The sequence below is a fragment of the Ctenopharyngodon idella genome, chromosome 5, assembly GCF_019924925.1.
Source record: "Ctenopharyngodon idella isolate HZGC_01 chromosome 5, HZGC01, whole genome shotgun sequence".
Lineage (NCBI taxonomy): Eukaryota > Metazoa > Chordata > Actinopteri > Cypriniformes > Xenocyprididae > Ctenopharyngodon > Ctenopharyngodon idella.
In genome coordinates, this window is record NC_067224.1 from 32,886,359 (window position 1) to 32,906,953 (window position 20,595).

The window sequence follows — 20,595 nt, forward strand, 5'->3', positions numbered from 1 at the left end:
GGTAAATGAGTAAATCATTAAGTCTTTCTTTCTTTTAATTTGTTCAAAAGGCATTCAGAAATGAAGTAAATGGCTCTCTTTATGAATGGGCCACTGAAACATTGGTTCACCTGATTGATTTACTCAAAACGCGGATTTATTCATTAACGAAACACCGCTGTGTTTTCCTCAGAGACGCACAACAGTTCTGCTCTGACTTTATACAGTAGGTAATATTTTCATTGGCAAAACTGAGCAAAAACAGACAATATTGTGTCTAAAACATAAGACAATATTAACTTCTTATTTATTAAACTTTTGTATAAAATCAATATCACATTTGCACTTGAATCGCTTTGCTGTATTTCTCATTTGTAAGTCTGTGTCTGTAAATATAATTGTACATTTCAAAAAGGCATGTAACATTTTGCACATATCAGATAAGAGAACAACTAAGAAAACACAAAGTCTTGCCAAAAACCAAGATTAGGTGGAGTTGAACATGAAACCATACATGTGTGGTAGTGGTCTTTGGGGATGTTTGCAGACTGGCGGGTTCACTTCAAGTCAAGATTCAGCTGATAATAATCTTGTTCATGTTGATAAGGTGGATGTTTATTGTACAAATGTACAACATGCGATGGGTGAAACAATGCGATTTATCACAGGACTGAGCTTCATGTTTAGAAATATATTGTGATTGTTAACATGGAAGTGTAAGAGTTATATTTTTTTCTTGCATCAATGCTAAAAGCTGGATATTACACCAATTATCACACCATTTTCCACCGTTTCCATTTAGCACTGACAACCTGTGAATTGATCACCAAAAAAAAAAAGCATCTTAATACCAGGTGGAAACAGGACTATAGGGAAAATATGCTTAGATTGCTTAAAATAGGTGTTCTTTTGTATTTTCGGAGGAAGGTATTTCAGTTTCCATGGCAGATTGAAACATTTGTCCACTGAGACCACATGACTTATTATCAAGTATACTTGTAATTGTGTGAATAACATGAATAAACATTAGAAAACAATTGTGGTTTCAAACTTTGACATTGTTTTTGTGTTTCAGCATATGACACTTTTACTAGTGTTTTCTGCTAACCTGAATGTTTTTGGAAGCTTTTTTATTTTGCATTTATTCTTTTGACAGGTACTTTCCTGCCAGAGTGACAAGAAAATAGATATATTTTCCCATGACTCATTCATACAGAGACAATCCTTATTGCGTTGACTTAAATTGACTAGACCATAGTGTGCCTTAATGAAGAACCTCAGTTTTACGTAAAATAAAGTCTAAGGACCAATGTTTTCTCTAGAAAAAGACTACCATAGTTATTATAGCAGACACAGTCACATTTCTAACTATTATGTTTCTGCTTTCTGGTTTCCAGGTTGACAGAGAAGGACGTAAATCCATCTATAGCCCCATTTGAGTTTCTTCGAATGCTTTACAATCTAACTGCTCTACACATCAGTAATGCAGGGGGCCAGAACTGTAAGTCATTGTTTATATATGTGTGCATGTTTTGGCACTGGAATTAAATTCAAATGCAATCAATTACAAACTAAAAGAAATTTAAAGCAGTGAAAGGAACAAGCATTTTAAACTTGGTAGTATGGACTGTACTGTAATCAGCGATCGATTAAAAGTCTAGAGGCCTTTATTTTTGGTCACATTCCCCAATTTTTTCCTGGCCTGTGATTGTTTAGTGATGGCATTTCATTGTGACATGATTTCTGTGCTGTTTGAATTAAAAAGGGCATCACTGAAATATGAAATATACCTAATCAATTTGCCAAGTAGAAAGCGTCAAATAGTGGAATACACAATATAGCTGAGTGAATTATAGGAGTGAATGTTTTTCATTGTGGCATAAATTCATTGTTTTACTTTTATTTAAATCATCATATGTTGTTTTCCCTTTAACAGATTGGCATAAAAAATAATGTAGTGATGGTTTTGCTTTTCATTCTGGAAAATTTACAAAAGTAGCTAACGAAAAGCAATGTCATGAATGGTGCTTCAATTTGTGCTTCAGTGTACCATACAGTTTGTGTTTTGGCATGTATTATATTTATTTTTATTTTTAGTAATTTAATTTTTGTTTAGTTTTCGAGGGTTAAGATAGGTGCCAAGGCAATTTCATCATTCACAATATTATTATTATTATTATTATTAATAACAATAATAATGTTCTTATTAAAAAATAAAGAACTTATTATATAGAGACTCTACACTTAGCTTCTCAATAATAGTTATTATTATTATTGTTAAAAATAAATCTGTTAAAAATAAATTTAAATGTAGCGCATGCTGAGGCACACAGTGCGCAGAAGTCGCCAACTTTCTGCAAAAATAGTCAATAGCTACAGACCTCCAAACCTCATGTGGCCTTCAGATTAGCTCAAGAACAGTGCATAGAGAGCTTCATGGAATGGGTTTCCATGGCCGAGCAGCTGCATCCAAGCCTTACATCACCAAGTGCAATGCAAAGCGTGGGATGCAGTGGTGTAAAGCACGCCGCCACTGGACTCTAGAGCAGTGGAGACGTGTTCTCTGGAGTGACGAATCACGCTTCTCTGTCTGACAATCTGATGGACAAGTCTGGGTTTGGCGGTTGCCAGGAGAATGGTACTTGCCTGACTGTGTAAAGTTTGGTGGAGGGGGGATTATGGTGTGGGGTTGTTTTTCAGGGGTTGGGCTTGGCCCCTTAGTTCCAGTGAAAGGAACTCTTAATGCTTCGGCATACCAAGACATTTTGGGCAATTACATGCTCCCAACTTTGTAGGAACAGTTTGGGGATGGCCCCTTCCTGTTCCAACATGACTGCGCACCAGTGCACAAAGCAAGGTCCATAAAGACACGGATGAGCGAGTTTGGTTTGGAGGAACTTGACTGGCCTGCACAGAGTCCTGACCTCAACCCGATAGAACACCTTTGGGATGAATTCGAGCGGAGACTGTGAGCCAGGCCTTCTCGTCCAACATCACTGCCTGACCTCACAAATGCGCTTCTAGAAGAATGGTCAAAAATTCCCATAAACACACTCCTAAACCTTGTGGAAAGCCTTCCCAGAAGAGTTGAAGCTGTTATAGCTGCAAAGGGTGGGCCAACTCCATATTAAACCCTATGGATTAAGAATGGGATGTCATTAAAGTTCATGTGCACGTAAAGGCAGGCGTCCCAAAACTTTTGGCAATATAGTGTATCTGCCAAGATGTACTTACTAATACATTAAGCATGAATACTGCAATATTTGAGTCTGAGACAAACATTTTGTATGATTCTACGGAGGAACACTACTGTGAATATATTTTCTCTCACACAATCTCTGTCTCTCTCACGTCTGTTTTCTTCATCAAAAGAAGTAAATTACAGCTTACCAAAGAGCATTATTATTTCTCTACCACGTCCTGCACTGACAGGTCCTCTTATTGATTCTTTGAAACTGTTTGAACTGCTCTCCCTTTCTTATACAATGTACACATGATAATCGGTTTGTCACACACACATGCAACTGCCAGTGTCTCTCAAAAGCACACATAAACATTGGTCTTCCTGGCCATGTCCTGATATGAAAGTTGAGAGGATAGGACTCAGAGACCCTGGAGAAAAAGAGAGTTGAGTTGAGAGAAACTTGATCTGTGTACATCCTCCCTCCATCACTATTTATTAGGCAGTATGGATCCCTGAGAGAAACAAAGACCCACTCACCTTCACCATGTTCCACCTCTCTCCGCTCAGCCCTTATTGATTAATTCATTCCTTGTTCATTTATTCATATGGTGATCAAAGATTCTATCTGCTTGCACCCAGTGGTCCTGATGTCTGTCTGTGTGTAAGCAAAGGTGAGGGAGAGGCAGAGGGGAGCAGGCAGGCTATGCAAGCTACATCGTGAGGGCAATTACAAGTGGACGGGACACTGTGATTTCACATTCAGTGTAGCTCCATGGTGGAATGCTCTTCCCAAATCCATCAGAACGGCTAAAGCCTTTTTTACCTTCAAAAAAAAAAAAGAAAAAAAAAAAAGAAAACCTCTTCAATGAGCGCTTTACTTATAACAGTTACAACAGTTAAAAAAAGTAATGTTTCTTACTAAAAAAAAAATGTAATATTGTAAATATTACTACAGTTTAAAATAACTATTTTTTCTATTTTAATATATTTTACAATGTAATTTATTCTTGTGATGGAAAAGCTTGATTTTCATCAGCCAATTCTCCAGTCTTCGGAGTCACATGATCTTCAGAAATCATTCTAATATGGTGATTTGGTGCTCAAGGAACATTTTTATTATTAACAATGTTGTGCTGTTTAATATTTTTGCGGAAACTGTGGTATATTTCTTCAGGAATCTTTGATGGATGGGAAATTCAAAAGAACGACACTTATTTAAATTTTTTTTTTTTTACAGTGTAAAAATCTTTACTGTCACTTTTGATCAATTTAATGAGTCCTTGCTGAGTAAATGACTTAATGACTTCTTTACAAAAAAAAAAACCTTTCTGACCCCTAACTTTTAAATGGTAGTGTATTTATTTATCATGTAATTTATACGTAGGTTGTAATATATATATATATATATATATATATATATATAATTTTTTTTTTTTTTTTTTCTTGTTTACAGATACCTCTCAACTCTCCAGGGTAACCCTTGAATCTGCAGTCCAGACAACCTACCATCCTGATGTGTTTCCACATGCTCCGTGGGTGGAGGTGTGTACATGTCCCGCAGGATTCACCGGGAAGTTCTGTGAACTCTGTGCTCCTGGATTCACAAGGGAGACCCCTAATGGTGGACCCTTCTCTCCATGTGTACCTTGCAACTGCAATCAACATGGGACCTGCGATCCTGAGACAGGTTAGGAGTGTGTTTGTTCATTAGCATGCAGTCTGTACACAGCTTCCATGCATCGTCCAAAGATTCATCATATACTGTTTCAACACCATAGCAATGTTCCTTGAAGCCAAGTTGGTCGTGGCAGCCATCTTGGTTTTGCCTCTGAGCAGTTATTTTCTATGTAGATACACTAACATTCAGAAGTTTGAAACACTAAGACATTTTCTGTTATTTTTTGAAAGAAATTGGCACTTATTCACCCAGGATACTAATTTCTAATCATTTATCATGCAAGTGTCAGCTTTTTCTTTGAGCTCTTTCTAAAAGCCAGCAGTATCTTCTATTGACTGTGGCAGATAAAGCTGGTGTGCTGTTCAATGAAGCTTCAAGCACCAGGGTTCTCTTTCTCAAACTACAGACTCTCATTTTGTTGTGCAACTGGGCTGTCCACTTCTCTCCCTGTGCTGGTTAGATCGTGTTTGCTTTGTTCTTGTGTACAGCCTTCATCTCTCAAAAAGAACAATATAATGACGTGAGAAAAATGTGTTTGTGTTGGGTCATTTATTAAACAGAAATTTCACTTGAAATTGTACTGTGGCTTAGAAGAAATGCGTGTATTCACTACTTTAACAAGTGAAAAAAGACATGGTTCTGCTGTTTCCACAGTTCATTAAGCAGCACAACCATTTTCAAATATGCTAATAATAAGAAAAGACTCTTGAATACCAAATCAGCACATTATAAGGATTATATAACACAAGGTTTTTTTAGTAGACTGGAGTAATGACTGCTGAAAATGGGGCTTTGCAATCATCACCAATAAAATATATACACCGGTGTTTTTTAAATGTTTATGAAATAAGTATCTTATGTTCACAATGGCTGCATTTATTTGATCATAACTACAGTAATATTTTAATATATTTTAAACTGCAATTTATTGCTGGGATGGCAAGCAGCCATCACTCCAGTCTTCAGTGTCACATGATCAGAATCATGTAAATGCTGATTTGGTGCTCAAGAAACGTTTCCTGTTATTATCATCAATGTTGAAAACAGTTGTGCTGCCTAATATTTTATTAATATTTTTTTCTTTGAAAGTTCGAAAGTACAGCATTTATTTGAAATAGAAATCGTTATAAATGCCTTTACTGTCACTTTTTTTTTATCAATTTAATGTAGCCTTGCTGAATAAAAGTAAAAAAAAAAAAAAAAACTTACTGACCCAAAATGTTGAACTGTAGTGTATATAATTTAAGAAAATCTAAAAATAGAAAACATATTTTTTTAAGGCAGCAGCTATTTGCAGCAATATGTTCTATTTACACTAAGTGATAATAGCAGCATTTTCTTAGCGATATGCTATTTACACTAGGTGAAAATAGCGATAGGTTCTATTTACACCATGTGAAAGTATCAGTTCTTTGCAATAAGAGTAAATAAAAATTAGATGCCATCTATACTTTATATTGGCAGATACTATTTGCACCTCAGTATTTTTGTACATTAACAGGATGCAATAATATCATAGAGTGTAAACAATTATATTTATTAAAATGATTAAATGGATGTTGCGTTATTGGGAGAATAAAAACCCACCCTACACCTTCCCCTAACCCTACCCAATAAACACTTTTAATATTATTAAACACTCGTTCGCAGTTCGTAATTCGCAATTTCCACTTTTAGAACATTATTTTCATTTTTATTTTTATCGGAAAAAGGCGGATTTGAACCGGCATTGATCGCGTTAAAAGCCAGGTCTGCGAGCCTTCCTTGCTACTACTGCGCCACTGAAGACATTGAATTCTGTGCATCTTTCTTAAAACATGAGTGGCCCAACCAGACATTGGTGGGTGGAGCTAGTGTAAATAGCGTTTGCCAACAAGGGATGCTATTTGCACTTAGTGTAAAGTTTTTTTATTGTATTTTGATTAATTTAATGCTACATTTGGTGAACAGAATGACAAATTTCTTTCAAAAACAATGTCTTAACTGTTTCAAATGTCAAACTTTTGAATGGCTGTGTAATAGACGTACATACAAGTACAACTCCTATCTCTTCTAGATAAAAAAAACAGGCAATCCCTCTATCAAAAATATGATTTGCTCTTTTATCTAAAAGATAGAACTTCTATTCCTACAGCCACCACATTGACCGCTGCAATTTCTCCCATTCATTTAAGTGGTCTGCTAATACTGTCTCTGACTATAGGCTTCCAAATACATTTTTATACCTCCAGCACAATCACTCAAATGTTCCTCTCACAATCCTCTTCTTGTTCCTGTCATTTTCAGTACTGCTTCTCCTTGTTCCACTCTCACTTTTTCATTCTTCCTCTTGTTCTTTCCGTGACCCCATTAAGCAGCTAGAATGGCAGGCTGTCTTTCTGTACAGGGTAGATAGAGTTCACGCTCGCTACTCTTTCCTCTATTAGACCTGCGAGCCAGCCACCGACTAATTAATTGTAATGTCGATTGCACAACAAAGAGTGTTTATTTGTGTCTGTCTCCTTTCAGCAACGACTCCTGGCATGGATTTGAACGTTTGTCCTCCCATCTTTCTTTCTCTCGCTCTGTCTGTCTCTCTTTCACACTGATGAGTAATTTCACTCTCTTAATATGCGGCAAATTAAGCCTCCATCATTCTTATTATGAGCGTAATGTGTGATTAGTTTGGTACAAGTCTTTAACATTATAAATTAATGTCAGACATGACTTTATCTACCACTCGGGGTAGGCAAAAGGACGAACCGGGGTGAGAGATTCACAAGTATGCAAAAAAAAGGGAGGGAAAGGAAGGAAGAAGGAAAGAGGGAATCAAAGCAATAGGAGCTCAAGTGGGGGGCGAAAGATCGTACGAATGTATGCTCAGGAAATCTCCACCTCCCAGGAGAAAAGGAGGAGCCCACTGCTTTTATTTATTTATGAACCTGTTTAACTTCAAAGCAGATTTCGCCTAAGTCACAGCGGGTGCTGTTCATAGGCATTTAGCTGCTTAAATATTTTCCAGGTTCGTAAATAGAACTAGGCCCGCAAGGTCCCGGCTGAAAACCGGCACGCTCATTATTAGCATATGCATACGTCACTCTTCATTTTTCTCCACACCAAAAACTCAGTGTGTTTTAATCTCATTTCCTATTCGTAAGCCTAATTATGTTTTGTTAGTCCTTTGATGAGCATTAATTCGATCTCATTTCCGCTTCAGGAATGGTTAGACAGGCCACACCCCTTTGATTTATTATTTCCAAGTGAGAGGGTGTTTCTCACGGTAATGTAATACGGTTGTAATTGGCTGTTAATTGGTTATTAGTCTTGTCACTCAGCACAGGTGTTGTTTGTTTGGTCAGAGATAAGAGAGGAGGGAAGCTCACCTCTTCAGGCTGAATCCAGTGGTGCTTCGTAATTGTGATTTATTTTAAGTCTGCCCGTTTGTGTCATTTCTATTTTCCTGCGAGCAATACAACAGATTGGAAAATGTTAATATTTGTGGCAGAAAAATGGAACTGTGGCACAGTGTTGCGCTGAAGGGCTAATGAAGTCAAGCATATGTCCTTCGGATGCACATATATTTTGTGTGCGTGTGTGTTTCCTGGTCTTTTTCTTGAGTGCTTTTCCTGAGTGTTAATTTAAGGGATCCCATCCATAAAATTAGGTGGGTTTGTATTTGTCTGGGAAGAATAAGGGAAAGAATAGGGAGATCAGCAGAAAAAGAGTGGATTTCTGAGAAAGGGGTTTTTATATAAATGTATATACATTAACTGGAACAGTCACAGAGAGTGTGATAGCATTCATATCTCACCCTAGTCCATTGTGTCTTTTTTATTCTCTCTTCTTTTACTTTCTTTCTCTCCACATCCTTTGCGAAGTAGATGTGCATTCATTTTAGATCAGTAAATATAGCAAAAACAATGAATTATTGCATAAAACACCTAGCAAAGGATGTTTGTCTGAATATTTACTTAATTAAAACCAGCAAATAAAGAACAAAAACAGCACAGAGTCCCACAAATGAATGGTCACCTCACATGGGTTTTAAAATGTGGTTTATAAGGGTTGAGTCATACATTTAAAAGGCTGTTTTTCTGTATGTTCTATTCTGATTTTTTTCTCTCTCTGTTCCCACTGTCATCATTGTTCCTATAGTGAAGAAGACCTTATAAAGGAGGTGAAAAAAGATAATGAAAGGACAAGGGCAAATAACTGGAAGATGTTCTTTAGTGAGAAAAGACAACTTTGACAAAATCTGCAGTCTATTTTTCAGAGTAGTGAGCATACATCTTCAAGAGAAAGACTGAATGAATAGAATTTTCAATCTTCTTAGTTTCTGTTTTTAGAAATACCGCCATATGCAGATAATACAAGTGAGCAGGGCTGAACAATACATCAATTCGCAATTCGCGATACAATGAATCTGGATCGATCCTGATATTTTCTCTCTCAAATCGATTCTGAGCTTAGTTTTTAACAGCATATGGCGCTCTAGGCTAGTTTTTAACTGCACACTAAAATGCTCACGAAAAAGACTGCTGGAGAACGCTTGTGCATCTTAAGTGGTTAAATATACTTGCACCAGTGTTGCCAAGTCCGCGGTTTTCCAGTGGAATTGGGCTACTTTAACACTGTTGCCGCTGGTTGTTTTTCATGTCCACGGGTTGAAGTGACCCCAAATAATATGATGTTTAGGCCCTGGAATGTGAATTTTACTAGGGGAACCCCGCCAAAAACGCTGATTTTACCCCCCGGAACGCGTTTTTTTACGAGGAACCCCTCCGAAACGCGATTGAGCTAGCTTTTTGTTGCAATTGGGTGGGTTTCGTTGTGAAAACTTGGCAACCCTGACTTGCACCTCAGCTCAGAATGCTTTTATGACACGAGATTAATGTAAACACAACCCACTGCAAACACCCTTGTAATTCGCTTCAACCTTTTCGAACTTTATGAATGATTATTTTAGGTTTAAGTGGTGTGTGTAAAGGAACTGGAAGCAAGCAGAGTGCGGGTGTTTCTAAAGCACGTAGTGCCATCTGCTGTTAAAAACTAAGCTCAGAATCGATTGGGGAGAGAATCGCGATACATCGGAAAATATCAGAATCGATCCAGATTCATTGCATCGCAAATCGATAATCAATGTATTTTCCCAGCCCTAGTATCAGGATATCAGTGAGTAAAGTATTTCATTCTGAAGCTTCAGTTGTCTGTTTGCCGGTACACCTCATGCACAGTACACAATACAACAATTATTTTTTTAATAAAAATAATTTTATATATTTTTGACTGTTTAGTTTTACTTCAGCATTTGCTTTAAATAAAATCTTTTGTAACCTTATAAATGTCTTTACTTACACTTTCGATCAATTTAATGTGTCCTTGCTGAATAAAAGAATCAATTAAAAAAATCTTACAGACCCCAAACTTTTGAATAGTAGTCTATAAAGACTGCTTAAGACAAAACAGTAAAACAAAGCATAAATAAAGAAACATACAAAATAAATAAATCTTTTTGCTTAATTAATTCCAAATATTTATTCCATCTGATGCCATTGCAACAAAAAAAAAAGTATCTGGCTAACCATCTGGAGCCTCATAAATGAAAATGCTACAGTCTAATTAGCTCTTTAATGTATTGTAGACCAAACTGTAATGAATATTCTAAAGAGCTCGACCACATTATGACGGATGTATTCCGACAGGTCAAAAGTGCCCTTTTCCCAAAGGACAGCCGCAGGGATGGGTCCTTTTCATGCCTCTGTTTTTGGAAAGAGAGGGACACCTTTATTTTTACTCTCATTCTTTCACCCCTCTCAAAGAGTCAGGAAGGGCTCATGTGGAGGTGCTGACATTTAGCCACCCTAAAGCAGTGAATAATTCAGAAAGAAACGAGGTACAAATGTCAGGCGCTGGGAATAAACTTGCCTGAAGAGATGCGAGATTTCAAATAAAGACATTGATATGATAATCCCAGCAGACCTCTGGCCATGGATATCTTCCTGTTTTGCATAGCACAGCTGAGTCTGTGAATATTTAGGTTTCTGATTTGAATATAAAATGAACCCGGCCTCTTTTGTGACCATTAGTTGGACAGCATGTAATATTAACTTGATTAATCTTGATTGATTAGCCAATAAATACGGACTGTCTGTGAGAGAATGTTAAACTGATATCACTGATATCTCTGTGAGTCGTGAAGCAGGGAATAAGGAGACTTTTGTTTCAAAATGCAAATGAATGCAACTTCCAAGTCAGCAGCTTTTGATCTGTGCACAGGGAAGTGGTTGTTTCTGTGTGTGTGTGTGTGTGTGTGTGTGTGTGTGTGTGTGTGTGTGTATGTGTGCATGTGTGGGGCATCTGCCAGTCAATAGCTGCCACATCTGTCTCATATTACCATAAGGGCAACTTTAACATCCGCCGAGGCCGACAGACAGATGGTAGCCAGCATTTCTTTTACACTCAAACAGAATTAAATGTAACCTCTCTCACCTTCCCGTTCTCCCTCCTGTCTCTCACTTTATACCTTTGTGACCAGGTGTAACTGGCTCTTCGTGCTGAAAAACGTCATGTGATTAATCATTTCAGCTGTATTGCACACATTCTCATCACCAGTTGCAGTGTTGACAGGAATGTCACCTGTCATCTTCAAGCTCTCAGTTATGATTTGAATAAATCTGGTCCAGATTTTCCCATCAGCATGTTGCCTTTGGATTGCAACATGACTAGGGCAATGAACTGAAATGAATTTGGTCACAAAAATATCTGTAATGTTGTCAAAGTTAATGAGTTTAAATCTAGTGTTTGAAAATCTAACATTTTATTCACTCAAAAATAAAGATAGTCATTTCTCATCCTCACATTCTTTCTCACCATAAAAATCACAAAATCTTTTCCTTGCAATTAAAATAAATGGAGACTGAAAATTTCAAATAGCAAAAAACGGCTTCATAAAAAGGCTTCATTTTTTTGTCCAAGGTATAGCAAAGTATACAAAAAGATATAGCATAGTGTTGTTGTGTTGTGTTGTTGCTGTGTGTGCTCTGTTTTGTTGTGTAAGAGAGTGGTATTGATCTTTTCTAGAGTTCAGGTTTGTCTTGGTGAAGTGATATATAGGGCGGTGGTTCTTTTAGTAAGACTTTTGGAGTTAATTTTGTTTCCTCCAGGTCAGACCGACAGACACATATGCCTACGCAGTACGCACACACACTGTGTTCCCAGACCTCCCAAAGACTGAAAATAAAATGCCTCCTAAATCTAATTCAGCAGAACAAACAAACTGAGGAAGAGGAACACGGCCGAACCCAGCTGCTTATAAAATCAGACAGAAAAATAAAGACACCCCTTCCTTTCTTTAAAGACTCCAGACTTCCTTATGAACTAAGGTGCTTTTCATTGAAGTTATCACACACTGGTTCCCGTTATTGATCTTTCAGTCCATCTGTCTGTTCCTCTCTGCTTCTTGCTTTCTTTCTCTTTCTTTCTCTGTCTCTGATTTGGATCTACTAACGGCAGTCAAAATCTCTTAAATCACAATGATGGCACACTGGCTTATAAGGCAGTATGTGTTCTGTGATTGGGGTGGGGAGTGTGTGTGTGTGTGTGCAGTACTTACAATTCATATTATTCACAAATATCACATTCGAATTATTCTTTGTTATATTGGTGCAAAGTATGTTTTCCATTTAGAGTTTATTACTGATAATGGCTTTTAAAGAATACACTGTAGATAATTTGTGGTTATCACGATCTGCCCAATATAATTTTCTATAACAGTGCATCGTTACCAGTGTTGGTAACAAATAATGCGAGATATGTAATCAGATTACTTTTTCCAAGTAACTAGTAAAGTAACACATTACTTTTAAATGTACAAAATATTTGAGTTACTTTTTCAAAAAAGTAACCCGTTACTTTGTTTTCCCATTTATTGACTGACACCTCTCCTGTCCCATGTTGAGAGAAATCATTAGTGAAGGCCCCAATATACTTCAAGCAAAGTTATTTTTCATTCTTCGTTTTTAGTGGTAAAACGAAGTTCAAAATACGACGCCGCCCACTGCTGAGAGTGACGGTTAGATGAATATGTAACAATGTTGTGCGCTTTACTCTCAGTAACAAAATAAACAACAAAATTGAGAAACTAGCAAGGATTTTTTAATAAAACATAAGAAAAGCATCTGATCATGGCATCGTGGATATGTTTGTTTGCATGAGCTCTGTAATTCGGCACTTCAATAAAGTCACGTCGCGTTTATATTAGAACACTTTATAAAATAGATTGCTTAAAATCAAGCAGCTTTGCCGTATTAAACACAGTCTCTCATTTCATTAGAAGTACAACTTCGTTTTCAACTATAAAGCAGCTCTCCAGTGTTCATGTTTTCACTCGCGGATGTCTGACTTCTACGGACTCGAGAGGAGAAATGAACTGGAGGTTTTCCGAGTGAAAGAATGGCCACGGACCAAAAGTAGTATGAAGGTGTTTACCAGCCGAAGCGAACTAACAGAAAGTTGGCTTTGGCAAGCTGTTTCGAACTCTAAACGAACTTTGTTTCGGCCTGATTTTGTTCTAAATGATATCACATCAGTTCATTATTTGATTTCATTTGAAATATATCGGGGCCTTAAGTTCTTTTTTGTTTAGGGGTAAAACGAAGTTCGAAATACGTGAGCAGCGATATACTGTAATCGAACATCTGACGCCGCCCACACTGCTGAGAGCGACGTTTAGATGGATATGTAAATATGTCCTGTGCACTTTCTTCTTAGTAACAAAATAAACAACAAAAATGAGAAAACAGCAAGCATTTTTTATAGAAAGCATAAGAAAAGCGTCTGATCATAACAACATTGGTATGTTAGCACGAGCTCTGCAAATTTGCACTCCAGTCACGTCACGTTCATTTATATAGCACTTTATTCAATAGATTGCTTAAAAGCAAGCAGCTTTACAGTATCAAATATGAAAAACAGTGTCAGTGCCTCATTTCATAAGAAGCACAGTTTCAGTTTGTACTATAAAGCGGCTATCCAGTGTGTTCATGTTTTCACCTGCGCAGATCTTACCTCAACGAACTCAACAGACGAAATGAGTCAGAGAAAAGTTCCACGCGAATGAAGGCGGAGCCTCGGCGCACACCTCCTATTACGTTATCGTCACGGACCAATGGTAGTACAAAGGTGTTTTGCCACTGGAGCAAACTTTCCTGAGAGTTCGCTTTCGTTCGCTCAATAATTAAATGTTCAATGACACAAATATACTTTATGTATTTAATCTCACTTTGCTAACCAATGTCTTTGCTGCTGACCTTCAATGATCTAATTCAACCTAACTAATTAAGCAAAAATTACTTTAGATAAACTTCACATTTGTGTTTAATTTAGTTGATGTTGTTTTTATTGCCGTGTTGTAGTGTTGAACTTTCTTCTACTGCGTCCTATTCTTCTGCAGTCCAGAATGGCAGTAATGTTTGTTTGAGCTGCGCCCTCTACTGTACAGGCGTGAATTTGCATTTCCTTCAGCCTGAGGTTTATTCATTTCACTTTTGGAGTGAAAGGGCCTTTACATTTGCCAAAAACTTGTTACTAAAAACAAACATTCAAGCCCAGCCCAGGTGAGAAAAAGTAATATAGCGCATAAAAACTCCATAAAAACTAAGTAACCCAATTAGTTTCTTCTTTAGGGAGTAACGCAATATTGTAATGCATTACTTTTAAAATTATTTTTTCTCCAACACTGATCGCTACACAGTTCTAAAGTTGTGTTATTTCTATCTCTCTCTCTTTGCACTAAAGCACCCAACTATCTCTCTCAGTGAAACCTTATTAAATCTATTAGTGTTAACCTTGCAAATGTTCTCAGTGGCATTTAGTGCTTTTGAGGGACAGCAAGAGTCTGAAGTCTTTGTCCTTAAATGTTAATGAAGTGATTACCTGATTGATATGTGTAAATTAGCAATCACACAGAGTGCCAGTATCTCCACATGACCTCACTGACAGACAGACCCAGTTGTTTTTCACCATCAACTTGTAATGCACAGAATAGTGTGCTTTTATCCAAACCATCTGAATGTCTAAATCATTTTATTCACATGTTTCTGAAGGCATCTTTTGCATTGATTGGCTGCTTTAAAGGGATAGTTCACCCCAAAATGAAAATTCTGTCATCATTTACTAACCCTGAGGTTGTTCCAAACCTGTATAAATTTCTTTGTTCTGTTGAACAGAAAGGAAGATATTTTGAAGAATGTGAGAAACTGAACAGTTCTGGAGCACCAGACTTTTCCTACTATGGAAGTCAATGGTGCCCCAAAGCAGCCTGGTTACACACTTTCTTCAAAATATCTTCCTTTGTGTTAAGCAGAACAAAGAAATTAATACAAATTTGGAACAACTTGGGAGTGAGTAAATGATGACAGTATTTTCATTTTTGGGTGAACTATCCCTTTAAGGACAGAACGTCTTTAACACTAGCTTTTTATCATTGATTTTTTTTCTGTTTTTGTTATGCTGGTGATTTGTCTCTGAACTGTCTCAATAGGGAACTCCAGCACTAGGGCTGATATTCAATTCAGTAGTTTTAGAGTTTTTTTCCTGGAATGCATGTTAAGAGCTTTTAGAGTGTGTTATTTATGGTGTTATTGTCTTTGATCTTTCTGGATACCTGTCCTTCATGAAGCTGCTTTACTATTCATCTCATGTGCTATTCATATTTCATACACACACAGGTCAAGCAGGTTCTTTTAACCAAGATACTTATATATTATAAATTAAAAGTCCTTTGCCCAATAATCTGATAGAACATATATCTGGAGATTTAGTTTGAACTTTATTTTCTTATTGGTAAAAAAGAATAAATTACATTTGACTTGCGTTCTTACCACTGAAATATAAATAATCAAAAAGCTTTCAAAGACAGTTACATTTGGACAGTCTTCAGTAGCTTAAGTAATGTGGTTGTAGAGCAAATACAGTCAAGCTACATAGTTACCGACTGGTCACATCTCTCTCTCTCTCTCTCTCTCTCTCTCTCTCTCTCTCTCTCTCTCTCTCTCTCTCTCTCTCTCTCTCTCCCTCTTTCTCTCTCACCCACACACACACATTATATGTAATGGTATATTGCCATCTGCTGTTTTAGAGGGGTAGTGCACTGTTTTTCCTTGATGACAGTCGAGGGGTGTGTGTGTGTGTGTGTGTATGTATGTATGTGTATATATATATATATATATATATATATATATATATATATATATATATATATGACGTCACATCAGTTTGTTCTTCGATTTTGTTTGAAGTATATCGGGGCCTTTAAAGGTGCAGAGGTGTTGTGTGCGCTGTGTAAACATGATGGTTATTGTAGTTTTAGACTAAATGTGAGCAGGCATTTACTCATCTCACTTGCACAAAAACAAATTCAATATTCCTCAAAATAAATAAAAACAGTGAAATGCAAACTCAATAATTAAATATTCAATGAAACAAATATACTTTAATCTCACTTTGCTAACCCTAACCCTATATATATATATATATATATATATATATATATATATATATATATATATCATATTTTTAATGATAAATTATGATACAATTATATAAAAAAAAGTATGTATAATTTTATATAATGTTTGTATAGTTTGTTATATATTTATAATACTTCTAATTTATAATGTGTAGTCTTTATTTATTATGTGTAAATATAATATTTCATATTTAATCATTTTTATTATTTATATAAATATGTATTTATCTTTCTTAGTATTTGTGTTTAGTAAATCTCCACTTGTTTATCTCTGTGAAAACTGTCAGGGCATGTCGACAGAATTCAAATGGAGCCCAGCATTTTGCCCAATGGCATACTTTGGCTTGTTTTCGTGCTGACAATGACGGCGTCGAACTGTGTGTCTGAGCCGATAAGTTGACACGTGATGCTCACACCCTGGTGTTTCTGCAGTGAACCAGTGTTTGCTTTTGTATAAGCTCATATTGTATTCATGGAGTTTCGGTGTGTTAGTGTGCAAGGTTCAATGAATCTGATGATTGAATGTGCTTTTAATAAAAAGAGGATTGTATTTTTATTTGTGTGCAAATTGTATATGCTTTCTTTGTGTGTCATTTATTGCAGGTGTGTGTGACTGCAGAGACTTCACCACCGGCCGTTATTGTGAGCATTGTGAAGATGGTTACTATGGCAATGCACTGACTGGCAGCCCAGGCGTCTGCTTACCTTGTCCTTGTCCAGATCGCACCACCTGCGCCCAGGTGCCAAAGATGGGGGATGTGGTTTGTACCAACTGTCCGACAGGCCAAAGGGGTCAGTTGCAGTCAGTTTATGTGCTATTTGCATAATTCTGACACACAAATACTCAATTCAGCATTAATAGTAAATACATTAGTAGTTAAAGCATATTATGCACTCACTATAAATTAATGTACATTTAGTCATTTAGCAGATGCTTGTATCCAAACACAAACACAAAAAGCAGCAATAAATAGTATGTAAATTCTGTTAATGGGTTTTAATGGATTCCCAGGTGTACGGTGTGAATTGTGTGACGATGGTTTCTATGGCAACCCTCTGGGCTGGGGTGGCACAGTGCAGCCGTGTGTGATGTGCGAGTGTAATGGGAACGTGGATCCCAACGCTGTGGGCGTGTGCGATCACATGACTGGACGCTGTCTGAAATGCCTGGGACATACGACTGGGGACCATTGTGAAAAATGCAGATCAGGTTACTACGGCAACGCATTGGCCAATGAGCTTAACCCAGAGCGAAAGTGCAAACGTGAGTGTCATTTAAAACATGAATGTGGCACAAAATGAAGACATTTGATTATCTACAGGTCAGGATGCTACAGGAAGTATTAATGTGTATCAAGAGGTTTTGACCCCATAAGTACGGTAAAATCTGAAATTTCCTACAATGTGGAAGGCAGAAAATGGAAAAATGGCTTAATAAGTATACTGCATAGTGTTTTAATGCAAATGTAAAAAAGTAAATGCAAAGGCGTAGGAGACAGAAAATATCATTAGCTCAGTACAAAAACAACAGAACTCAGTGTAGAATCAGTGGTGCTTTGAGACTTCAAAACTGAAATGAAATTTTTTTTTTTGAGATGTTCAGCAACATTAAGCATTTTATCCTTCTTCAAGAACTTACTTTGTTTCATGCCTCATTACAATGTAGACATTAAAAAACATTTTGTGCATGAGCTATACAACATTTATCATCATGTGGGTGAGAAGATTTTTCTGAAATACTTTGTAACTCATAAAAAAATTGTTGGCATAACTTTCTGGGTATTTTGCATTGTAAGGTTGTGGATTTATTTTTCTCAGCTTGTGCCTGTAATGTGGCTGGGACATCAGGTTCCCTGAATGACTGCCACCCGGATACAGGAAATTGTGTTTGCCTGAGTCATGTGACAGGAAGAGACTGTGGAGAGTGCGAAACTGGCTACTTCAACCTGCAGCCAGGCTTGGGCTGTGAGATGTAAGTTTTGGGATGTGTCTGTCTGCCTGCCTGTCTGTCTGCCTTTCTGTCTGTCTGTCCATCTTTCTGTCCATCTTTCTGTCTGTCTGTCTTTCTGTCTGTCTGTCCGTCTGCCTGTCTCTCTGTCTGTCTTCCTGTCCGTCTGTCTGTCCATTTGTCTGCCTGTCTCTCTGTTGTCTGCCTGTCTATCTGTCTGTCTCTCTGTCTTCCTGTCCGTCGGTCTGTCTGTCTGTCTGTCTGCCTGCCTGCCTGTCTGTCTGTTGTTTGCCTGTCTGTCATTTGCCTGTCTGTCTTTCTGTCTTTCTGCCTGTCTGTCTGCCTGTCAGTCCATCTGTCTGTCTCTCTGTCTGTCTGCCTGCTTGTCTGTCTCTCTGTCTGCCTGCCTGCCTGTCTGTCTGTCTGTCTTTCTGTCTGCCTGCCTGTCTGTCTGTCTTTCTGTCTGCCTGCCTGTCAGTCCATCTGTCTGTCTCTCTCTCTGTCTGTCTGCCTGCCTGCTTGTCTGTCTCTCTGCCTGTCTGCCTGCCTGTCTGTCTGTCGTTTGCCTGCCTGTCTGTCTTTCTGTCTGTCTGTCTGCCTGCCTGCCTGTCTGTCTGTTGTTTGCCTGTCTGTCTTTCTGTCTGCCTGCCTGCCTGTCAGTCCGTCTGTCTGTCTGCCTGCCTGTCAGTCCGTCTGTCTGTCTCTCTCTCTGTCTGTCTGCCTGCCTGCTTGTCTGTCTCTCTGTCTGTCTGCCTGTCTGTCTGTTGTTTGCCTGTCTGTCTTTCTGTCTGTCTGTCTGCCTGCCTGTCAGTCCGTCTGTCTGTCTCTCTGTCTGCCTGCCTGCTTATCTGTCTGTTGTTTGCCTGTCTGTCTTTCTGTCTGCCTGCCTGTCAGTCCGTCTGTCTGTCTGCCTGCCTGTCAGTCCGTCTGTCTGTCTCTCTCTCTGCCTGCCTGCTTGTCTGTCTCTCTGTCTGCCTGTCTGCCTGCCTGTCTCTCTGTTGTTTGCCTGTCTGTCTTTCTGTCTGTCTGTCTGCCTGCCTGTCAGTCCGTCTGTCTGTCTCTCTGTCTGCCTGCCTGCCTGTTGTTTGCCTGTTTGTCTTTCGGTCTGCCTGCCTCTCAGTCCGTCTGTCTGTCTCTCTGTCTGTCTGCCTCTCTGTCTGTCTTTCTGTCTGCCTGTCTGTCTGTCTGCCATTCTGTCTGCCTGTCTGCCTGCCTGTCTGCCATTCTGTCTGTCTGTCTGCCTGTCCATCTGTCTGCCTGCCTGCCTGTTGTCTGTCTGTCTGTCTTTCTGTCTGTCTCTCTGCCTGCTTGTCTGTCTTTCTGTCTGTCTATCAGCCTAAAGACTAAATTGCATAAATGCTGCACTCTCTTTTTCTTTTCTATAGGTGTAACTGCAATCCCATTGGCTCCTCCTCTTCAGCATGTCATCCAGTCACAGGACAGTGCATGTGTCGAACAGGTGTGGAGGGGATGTCATGTGACACTTGTCGAATGGGATTCTTCGGTTTCTCCTCTAGAGGCTGCAGAGGTATTAAATGTCACTGAACACACAATTTTCAAGTCAGATCTGACCTTTTAAAAATGTTCTTTCAAAATACTTTAATATTTAAATTTTATTATTTTATATTTATTTTACTTTTTAAATTTTTTTAATATTTTTAAATATAAACATAATAAAAATATTAAACAAATGAAAATTGAAATGTTAAACTAACTTTAATCACTATTTTGTAATTAAAATGGTTTAATTTACTAAGTAATAATCAACGTCTTGTAGTCAACTGATAATGTTACCTTGCTAACTAATGTATTTTACTGTAAATTCAGCTCAGTAAACTTGCAACTGTAATACTTTGTTTTGATCCATTCTAGAAGTATTAAATCAAAATGTATACAAATTAATACATATTTAATATTGCATACATAATTTTGTCCATTGTGTCTTTCAGATATCTATTTAAATGTTGGAAAATCATTGTTTCTCTCTGTCAATCTCCCACCTATAGCATGTAATTGTGACCCCATGGGCTCAACCTCAATGCAGTGCCATGACAACGGGACATGTTCTTGTCGCCATGGGTTTGTCGGTTATAAGTGTGACAAGTGTAAACTGAACTACTACCAGAACCGCCTGACCCACCAATGTGAGGAGTGCCCTGTGTGCTACAGTCTCATCAGAGACCAGGTGGGTGAGAGAGAGAGATGATGAAGCATGAGAAATTATCTGTTTATGTAATGGTTGCCCAGCAGATTAAAAGGTTCACAATTACTTGTTATCTTACCCACTCACTACGTTCAGA

General features: G+C 37.9%; 1 protein-coding gene across 2 annotated transcripts in view; it reads left to right on the forward strand.

Annotated features, from left to right (window-relative positions):
• lamc3 (laminin, gamma 3) overlaps positions 1 to 20,595 on the forward strand; it is a 77,735-nt gene that overhangs the window by 49,831 nt on the left and 7,309 nt on the right. For both annotated transcript variants that reach the window (XM_051895076.1, XM_051895077.1), the window contains 7 exons: positions 1,377 to 1,480; positions 4,617 to 4,850; positions 16,951 to 17,139; positions 17,360 to 17,611; positions 18,166 to 18,319; positions 19,681 to 19,823; positions 20,302 to 20,480. In XM_051895076.1, the coding sequence (XP_051751036.1) occupies positions 1,377 to 1,480; positions 4,617 to 4,850; positions 16,951 to 17,139; positions 17,360 to 17,611; positions 18,166 to 18,319; positions 19,681 to 19,823; positions 20,302 to 20,480 (1,255 nt within the window). The remainder of the gene's footprint in view (positions 1 to 1,376; positions 1,481 to 4,616; positions 4,851 to 16,950; positions 17,140 to 17,359; positions 17,612 to 18,165; positions 18,320 to 19,680; positions 19,824 to 20,301; positions 20,481 to 20,595) is intronic.